This window comes from Tachypleus tridentatus, chromosome 1 (assembly GCF_004210375.1).
Source record: "Tachypleus tridentatus isolate NWPU-2018 chromosome 1, ASM421037v1, whole genome shotgun sequence".
Lineage (NCBI taxonomy): Eukaryota > Metazoa > Arthropoda > Merostomata > Xiphosura > Limulidae > Tachypleus > Tachypleus tridentatus.
This window is the reverse complement of record NC_134825.1, coordinates 117,007,566-117,017,352: the sequence shown is the minus strand read 5'-3', so window position 1 is coordinate 117,017,352 and position 9,787 is coordinate 117,007,566. Positions and strand designations below refer to the sequence as shown.

General features: G+C 29.9%; 1 protein-coding gene across 1 annotated transcript in view; it reads left to right on the top strand.

Moving 5' to 3' along the window:
* Positions 1-338: 338 nt before the first annotated feature.
* The window catches only part of LOC143233026 (uncharacterized), an 11,519-nt gene continuing 2,070 nt past the window's right edge, over positions 339-9,787 (top strand). Inside the window, exons 1-5 of the mRNA XM_076468935.1 lie at positions 339-358; positions 5,725-5,935; positions 6,898-6,964; positions 7,437-7,657; positions 9,615-9,738. Of these exons, the coding sequence (XP_076325050.1) occupies positions 5,790-5,935; positions 6,898-6,964; positions 7,437-7,657; positions 9,615-9,738 (558 nt within the window). The 5' untranslated portion in view covers positions 339-358; positions 5,725-5,789. The remainder of the gene's footprint in view (positions 359-5,724; positions 5,936-6,897; positions 6,965-7,436; positions 7,658-9,614; positions 9,739-9,787) is intronic.

Genomic DNA, 9,787 nt, shown 5'->3' with positions numbered 1-9,787 from the left:
AGAGCTGATGCATAATCACTTACATGTGGATATGCAGAAATGGGGAGTTTAGGGTTAGTGTCAAGAAGTGAAACTTTGCACTGATAGAGGTCAGTACTAATTGAAAAAAGCTATTTTTTATGAGAAAGGTATATATCAGAAATGTGTTCTAGTTTAAAAAAATCTTAATGTACATAAGTTGTCAGATGTTTGATTCTTATCTCTATTTAATTGTAGATTAGAACTTAAAAACAATTTAAGGAATCCAATTTCTTGCAGGGACTTTCTTTCATGATATATATATACTATAATGAAGATGTTGCAGTCCGGCTCCTGGCTGAACAACATCCTGTATAAACATCTGCACTACTGTGCCAAGGTAAAAATATAATACATCGAGGTGTATTTACAAATTAATCTTATATTTTGTCAATCTTATTCTCTTAACACTTTGAAATTAGTACACAAACTTATTTACATGCTATTATTAATGGCTGCTTTACAATTTATCATCAAGATGCTGAACAACACATGCTTTACAATTTATCATCAAGATGAATGTGTTTATATTGGTATAATGTTCGAGGTCAACAAACAAAAATGTTACAACACCCACTAAACCACTAAGAGCATTGTCTTAAGATAGAAGAAGAAATGTGCTCTCTTCTTGTGTTCCAAGTGTATTTACAAATTAATCTTATATTTGTCAAACTTATTCTCTTAACACTTTGAAATAAGTACACAAACTTATTTACATGCTGTTATTAATGGTTGCTTTATAATTTAACATAAAAGAGAGAATGTATTTGTGCTGGTATAGGTTCAAGGTCAACAAACAGCGATGTTACAACACCTACTAAACCATGAAGAGCATTGTCTTAAGGTAGAAGAAGAAATGTTCTCTCTTCTTGTCTCCAAAGTGTATTTACAAATTAATCTTATATTTGTCAAACTTATTCTCTTAACACTTTGAAATAAATACACAAACTTATTTACATGCTGTTATTAATGGTTGCTGCATAATTTAACAACAAAGAGAGAATGTATTTGTGCTGGTATATAGTTCTGGGTCAACAAACAAAGATGTTACAACACCTACTAAACCATGAAGAGCATTGTCTTAAGGTAGAAGAAGAAAGCGTGCTCTTCTTGTCTCCAAAGACCTTGCTAATGACATTTTATATGGTATTAATGGTGAGTATAGAACCAGGATTATCATGTTTGTTTTCTAGAAATGTTAATGAATCGATTTCCAACAATATGTCTTTTGAGTTGATATGCAATTAATGCTTAAAATATTTTTTGGGATTGAGAGAAAGTCTCTTCTACTGTTCCAAAATTTATTAGAGAGAAACTTTGGAACAAATGCACACTCTCTGAATATTGTGACATAATTTATTAGGACTTGTTCCATCCTTCTCCATCTTTGCCATAAAACGTTTCTCTCTCTCACTGATTTTTCATGACCATGCAATTGACATATGTTCCTATATGAAACTGTTTTATTGTTGATTCAGTTTAATATTTTAATAAAAACCATTTAAAGTGAAGATTTAGTTATTTCCAGACTGTTGAGGTCCTCTAAGGTGTCAACTATAGATCTGTTTATAAAATTTCAATATTTGTTTTTTTCATTTTGTCACATGTATTTTCAGCATTTTTTATGTTTGTCTTCAAATTACATTAAATACATTTCAGCACAGCTCCCAGGAGGTCTTGTTAATAAACAACTTATTGCTTTTTTTAACCAATTCTCAAGCATAGATTTTTTGTTAAGAAACTATCATTCCTTGACAATACAATTAATCAGTTCTTTGTCTGCATTTGTCTTCCCATCCCAAAGCACAAGTGTTTATGTGCTATGAAACTATCATCCCTTGGTAATACAATTAATTAATTTTATTATTTCACTTTCTTCTCTTTCTGTATAACAGTTTATTATGAGAGGCCTCTATTGATGTCAATGCAATGATCAGAGAGAGACAACTGCTAATGAAGAACAGCTGTCTCGGCATGGCCAGGTGGTTAAGGCACTCGACTCATAATCTAAGGGTCGCAGGTTCGAATCCCCATCACACCAAACATGACCGCCCTTTTGGCCTTGGGGGTGTTATAATGTGATGGTCAATCCTACTATTCATTGGTAAAAGAATAGCCCAAGAGTTGGTGGTGGGTGCAGATAGCTCTCGTGTAGCTTTACACAAAATTTAAACCAAACCAATATGAAGAACAGCTTTTAACAATAGCTGCCATAAATGTTTTAATACTGTTAGATAGAGTATGTTATAAATACTTATGTAAGTGCCAAGTAAATAATGTGGTGTGTGAAGGAATTTGTGAGAACAGATGAATTTAGTATGAAGTTTAGAACAGTTAGGAACTTTGTGAAAAAACAGTGGAACTTAATATGAAATTTAGAATGCTTAGAAACAAACCTGGGGTTATTTTACAAGTGGATGTACAAAGGTGTAACAATTAGATTATTTGATCTCAAGACTTTTGACAGCCTGTGTCCATTTATTGTGGTTTTTCCTTATCTTATAGTTTCTTCAGATATTCTTTTCATTTCTTATAATGTTTCCATGTTAAATTATATCTGGAAGTTATGGCAAGTCATTGGTTAAGCCTTAATAGGTTTACAATGTATGTTAATTGTCAGAGAACTATTCTGCTGATTCAAATATTACTGAAGTCCTTATTTACTGAATATTATTGTTAGGGTCATCAGTGTCAAATAATGAAGATCAATAAAATAACTTGTAATTTATTGAAAACAAAGTTTATTTATTAGATATAAATTTATTTCAACCAAGAAAATGTAGTCTGACTTGACACTATCTTGAAAAGTGAGGCCTAATGTCAGTAATAAAATCTTTTGTAAGTTATGTGGTGTTTTTTGCATTTCCAAGCAGTTAAGTGTTGACTACTGAATTGTGCAAAATAAAAGTTTCAAAATAAATGTTAACAAAAATCAGCAAAGTGAAAATCTACTGGATATATAAAATGGATTTTTTTTATCAACAATAAAGCAGCTGTAATATTAAGATGAATGGAAGTATTTTTAATGGTTTTTCAGGAAAGTGTCTCAGAACAAAGGTTTGCAAATTTCACAAGATAAAAAAAATAAATCAGATTATAAGAATTTTTAGTCCCAAACTATACACTATTTATTAAGTTTGGTGTAATTGTTCACATGATTGGGTAAAGTATTTCCATTGTAATAGGGTTAATAAAATTATTATTGCACAGTGCAAATGTATAAATGTTAAATCTGTATATTTTCAAGTTACATGAATTGTGTGTCACATCAATTTGATTTTTGAGAATGACATTTATGTTTACTGTTTAAAAAATAAAAAGATGCATCTAAACTCTTAATTTGCACATTAAAAGTTTGAAGAATTTGTACTTATAGGAATCAAAGTTTTTACAAGCTCTCTCTTCATAAATAATTCCATCTTGTTGTCAGTTTTATGTATTATTGTTGTTGTTTTTCAGTACTACCATAGCTGCTACTTACACTTCTATATCCAATGACAACTAGATGCATGTATAATATATTTGAAGTGAAACAGGTTTAGGTGCATTTAAACAGGCAGATGCAATATATTTTCTGCTGTTCAAAAATTACATACAGTGATACATTTTTGAGCAAATAATTTTCTTGACGGTTTTGTGCTTCATATAAATATTTTGGTTTTTGTACCTTTTCTAGATTTGTTTTATTGTTTTTATTTGATTGTCAATATTCATAATATTACTTTTATACAATCATCGATACCAGTTTAATTACATTTTGGCTTCATCACCATGATTTAAAGCATTGATTATTGGTTGCATCTGAGTATAATTCACAGCAGCATTCGCTATTAATTATTTTACTTAATTGACAAGTTTTTATTTTATAAAAGTATAGTAGTTATACTTGAAGATATACATAATTACTAAAAAGGTTTATATACAGAGATTTAAGTAAAACAAACAGAACAGTTCTTGTATGTGAACCATCTGTTGTGTATTGGTCTACATTGAACCAAGAAAGTAAAATAAGGGTTAACGTGAATTTAAAATGTAGTATTTCTTGAAAGTGTTCTATCATTTATGTAAATGAAAACAATCACTGACAGCAATTCTAGCCATAAACTTCGACAATTTGAAAAACAGGAACAACTATCACTAAGCAAAAGCCAGAACAAGTCAACTGTGATTCCATAAGCACTGTACGTGAAAAGATTCTGACCTCGTTTTGACATTTTGGTAATATTTCAAGGTACTGATTTATTATGGTTGATATAAATGTAAATTTCATTCTGGTCAAACATGAACTTTCATCTATTATCAAGTAAAGATTGTTTGATTGTTGTCCTGTATATTTGCCCTAAACATCATGTTGATACACTGTTGTCATATGCTTAGTAATAACAAGCTTTTACTGTTTTGATATCATTTAAACATGAATGTATTAATGTAAAAAGAAAGTTGCAAACTGAAATGCCATTGTTAAAATATAAGGTTTTAATAATAATCCACAAACTTTCCAGATCTTTAAAGACATTTTAACTTGTACTTTGTTTTCTTACTTTTCTTTGAAATTTTTATGGATTTATCACTAAAATCTGTACTTTTACATTTCATGCAAGTTGTTCGTGGAATTGTAAATAGGAAACTTTACACCAATATTGCTCATGTGTAAAGTGTTGCTTCATTGTGAGTAAGTTGAGCAGTAAAAACATTACTTCCTGGAACCTAACTCATGGTATTGTTCATGAGTTTTGTGAGTTTATTACATCATCAAGCTCCTTGAATGGTTATTGTAGTTTGTTGGACCTAAGTGACAAACAGTAGTTTTAGTTAATTACAAACTGTTTCTAGCTACACTAGAAATATCAACTTCTCCTGATAACTTGTTGTTCCTTGATATTCTGAATTCCATCTGATTAGATTGTTTCTATGGGTAAGGAAAAAACTGTTCTAACATTAACTAAAAAAAGAAATATTATGAGAAGGTAAGATGAAAAAGTAGTACTTTGCTAGAACTGATCTGTTATCAGTCTATGAAAAATAAGTTTTGGCTTCATTATCTTTTTTTGTATAAATATGTTTAAACGATTAATGATAGTAATGAAATGCTTCTAATAAACAAAATCTTGTGTCAAATAAATGGAAACCCAAGCAATAAATTATTGATTTTGTTCCTTTTTGGATTTTAAAAGGTTAGTTTCTTTCAATGATTTTCCAGGTGTAGGTGCTTGCAGAGAGTAGTATATTTCATGCTTGACTTTTTTTTTATTATTATTATATATTAAGACATTGAATTATAATATGAATATTATGGTAATTTTCACTAGATATTCTAGGCTTCCAAGGTCTAGAAAAAAAATAGCAGGTTTCTGAATTCTACTGAAGCCTCTTTAGGCTTTCAAGGTCCTACAAGATGCATCTTGGACATGCAGGGTCCTACAGATATCACTGCAAATTTTAAGGGTTTTATTAAAAAAAAATACAGTGTGGATTTCCAAAGTCCTGTAAAAGGCACTGTAAACTTCTATGCTTAAGATACTTAAAGATTTCAAAGCATTGTTAGTTTTCTGTTGTTTAAACTCTTTTTGTTTGCTAAAGCTTGTCTGGAGAATATTTTTTTAAAATTTGCAACCACTTTCTAGAAGTCATCTTTTACAAACTTTCATTTCTTTATATGTTTCCTTGCAATTTATAAAGAAGACTGTTTTTTTTCTCCTTTTCCAGATGATTATATACAGTGTATAACTTCACCTGACTTGCTACAACATTTAGTAAGTAAACCCCAGCTTATGAGAAGTCACCTTGAGCGACTTGCCCAGTTCTTGGCTCGACTGAGGGCTGATCAGCTTTGTGAGATAGCCAGTCTGTATGACCCATCCCAACCTGCTGCTAGACTAGCTTTTAGAAAAATTTTATCTAGTCCTCAGTCTCAAAGGTATGTAATTATTAACTGTAGTTTTTTTTTAAACTTAAAAGTTGTCAAAAGCTTTGGGCATTTTACTTGTTATTTGTTTCAACCTGCACTAATTAATCAAACTGTATATACTGTTGTCAGTCTGAGTAATTAGTACAGGTAGTTTTTGTTTTTTACAATAGCTTTACCGTGTTTGCCTGATTTGGTTCATTCACTAATAAAACATTATAGTATATTAATTTCTAAATATTTTTTATTGAACCTGCAACACACAATATGGATTTGAGTGCTTTACTATCAAATACACTAAAACATCACTGAGTACATAGCTCACTTTCCAGAGACATCCCAATTTTCCTTTTTGTCATTGTGTTATGTAGCCTGGTGGCCTGAATTGGTTCTCAGTGTTCAGTTATGGACTTGTTAAGTATACATTACATTAATTAAAGATGAAGTAACTCACTTTTAGATCATGAATGACTTTCTTTATTTTTGTCTTTAAGATACTGTCAGAAAATAAAATTAATTGGTATAAGACCTATATTTTTGCAGTAAAAGTTGAAGCATAATTAGTATTTAGTACACATCTGTGAACTAAATCATTGTTTGTATTGTGATAGTAATTCTAAATTGAAAAAATTAATACAATTTGTATTTAAAACAAATTAAGTTTATTTAAGCAGGTTGTTCTTAACCTCAACAGCTGGAGTCACTATCTTTTAGCTTTGTATTATGAATAGTCTTTGTGTGACTTGTTGGTTTTAATACTAATGGGAAAGTTAGTTACTAATTTTAGATATAGTGAAAAGTTCAGGTGTAATATTACTTTTAATTAACCTCGACAGTTGGAGTCACAATTTTTTAGTTTCAGAGTGGGCTGCAAAATTTCAGGTGTTACGCTACTTGTTGCTAATTGTAACAGTAGGATTCACTTTGTGGGTTTCTCTTTATCAAGTGCCTCTCTCTCTTTTATTTTTTGTTAGCTTCCTCAGTTGTAGTGTGAGTTCTTTGAGTTCAACTTCCAGTGAGATCTTAGATTTTGTGCAAGGAGTAAGTATGTGAAAATCTTCTTAAGCGTTTTTCACATTAATTTCAAATTATTCTAAACATGCAGTAAATTTGTCCATAATTCTTTTTCAAAGAAATTGTTATAACAAAATTCTACTGTAAAAAAGCAGAAACAAAATATGAAGTCTTAATCAGTTGATGCTGTTAGCACTAGGAATGAGTGTTACTTAAGATAGATACAATACAAAAAATGTTTTTACAGTCAAGTATTGTGGCAGCAGTAATGAAATTTGGTATTTTGGTAAAATTTAATTTATTATAGTAGCATTTATCAAATTTAATTTTGAGAGCATGTGAAATTTACTGTTTTGGCAACACTTAAATTCAGTGCTTTTGTAGCATTTAGGAAATTTTGTATGTTGTCACAACATAAGTATAAATTACATAACATTTTTACAATATTTGCTCAAATTTTCATTTAATGTTTTAAAAAAAGGTTATTTTGTTTTACCAGGATGAAGGCACAGTTACTGAAGAGGACATGATGAAATTCTTCATATTTGTGTTGCTTCTTTTAAACCATAAAAGAGGATCAAGGAAGTTTGATATGAAATTACTCCAGTCTGACTTCAGGTATCCTGAAGAGGAAGAGGCAGACATTGTGGACATGAAGTTAAGGCCTGAAATTCTAGTGCCTAAAGAGGAACCTTTTGGCTTGTGGTTTAGCTCATGCAGGTTACATCCGAGACGGATCTTTGTTCATGTGGGGAAATCTACTCTGGGCGGTGAGTTTTCTATGAAAATAGTTCAACTGAATTCATCTATCTTATCATCATGGTGTCCTGCTGTTGTTTTTTGTATAGCTCATTTCATCTATCTTATCATCATGGTGTCCTGCTGTTGTTTTTGTATAGCTTATTTCATCTATCTTATCATCATGGTGTTCTGCTGTTGTTTTTGTATAGCTCATTTCCATCCCAAAACTACTGTATTAAACTTCTTAATTGATAATATGTACTTGTACTCAAGTGCTATGAGGTGTAAACAGCATGTATGCAACAAAAGAAAAAAATATATCATTCTGTTTTTTTAATGCCAAAGTATATTAAATATTTTAAATTTTATATTTTAAAAACTTTGGTTGTTGGATATGAAAGTCTTGAGTTCCACGAACTTAGAAAAAGAAATCTGCACCGGCTCTAATATAACTCATTTCCAAATGAGTATCCATTTTACATGTCACAAGATTTTACTGAAGTTACCTTAAAATTTTTATTAAAGTATTATAGTTAAGAATCCAAACTTTAATATAACGTTAGATTTATAGTCTTAATTTTATAAGACAGTATTAAAAAAATCCCAAATTCTCTTCAGTATGAGAATTGACATTTGCTTTTTAGATCTTCCCTCTTCTCAAACTTATTTGCCACTCCTAAAAGAAGTACAAAAGTTAATGAAAATTGATCTCTGTAATATTTTTATTACTTGGACAAAATGTAACTTTTATAGCCCTCAATTGTATTTGGTTACAGAGCCATAAATTAGAAAATCAGACTCCTTTTGTCATATCCTTTATCTAATAAATTATCAATAGTTTTCTTTGACATTTATTATATTATTCATAACCAATGGAAAGACAGTGTTTAAATCTATAAAATGTGGTATTATAGTACATTGTTTTTAGTACAGAGAATTGTTTATTTGCTTGTAGTTTAAACAATATTCCAGCTGTTTTTTTACAAGTTGTTATTCTACGTTCTTTGATGCATTACATAACTAAATAAAAAATTATTTAGTGCAGTAGTGTCAATAGTATAAACAAATTAGTGTTAAGTATCATCAACATTCAACAGCAAAAGAAAATGAAGAGCAAGGTTAGTACTATATGTTTTGTTTTTCATGTGTATTCTTTACTTATTTTTTATAATGTAACTAAAATATAAAAAAACCTATTCAAGTGAGAAAATAAGTAAAATAAAGAAAAATAATAGTAATACAAAATTTTCATAAGAACGCTCATGAGTAGCTTAGTAATAATCTGTGACTTATATAATTAAATAAGGTAATGTGTTTTTCAACATGTATGGTGGGAATATTAGTTAGATCAGATTCAAAGAGCAATAAAACCTGAAATTTAAGGAAAAAATAGACATATTCTGTTATGATTTTTACACTATTTAGCATAAACAAATGTAGTTTCATGTTACATTTTGAAGTTGTTTCAGAAAGAAAGAAAGTAATATAGATTTATTTTGTACCTTTTGATGGTGGTTAAAGGTCAGTCACAACCTCATAACCAATTAGGTAGGAGAGAAAATAACAGGCAAAATATAATATTTTACTGAAAAAAAGTTGAAATTTATTTAGAAAGTTTTAGAGATTATACAACTGAAATTTGATGATTTTTGGGAAGAATATATTTTTTAATCTTAACATGAAAATCACTTTGCACTGGAGCAGCCAGCACACTCCACATATTCATGGAGGAATTTTTAGGAAAATAATTCATTAAAATTTGATATTTTTGTCTACAGAGTCCCTTAATGCATTCTGACAGCTTGTGAAAGTACACAAAATACACTAGAAGTTATAGTATCGAAAACTAAAAGAGTTCAGTCTGAGTAACAAACTTGGGTAATCTAACTGACCTCTTAACAGTGTGATGAGTAAGTTAAGACATCTCTTGTTACAGAACTGGACATGGTGAAGAAGAAGAAGATGTTTGTCTCCCACAACAGGTCAGACAGTTTGAAACTCTCAGGGTCAAAGTACTGACTGTAGCTTGTGGGCTTATCATACCATTGCTTATTTCTGGGGTAAGAATTAATATTCTCTAGTGCTTTGTCATTGAAGTGCTTTAATTGT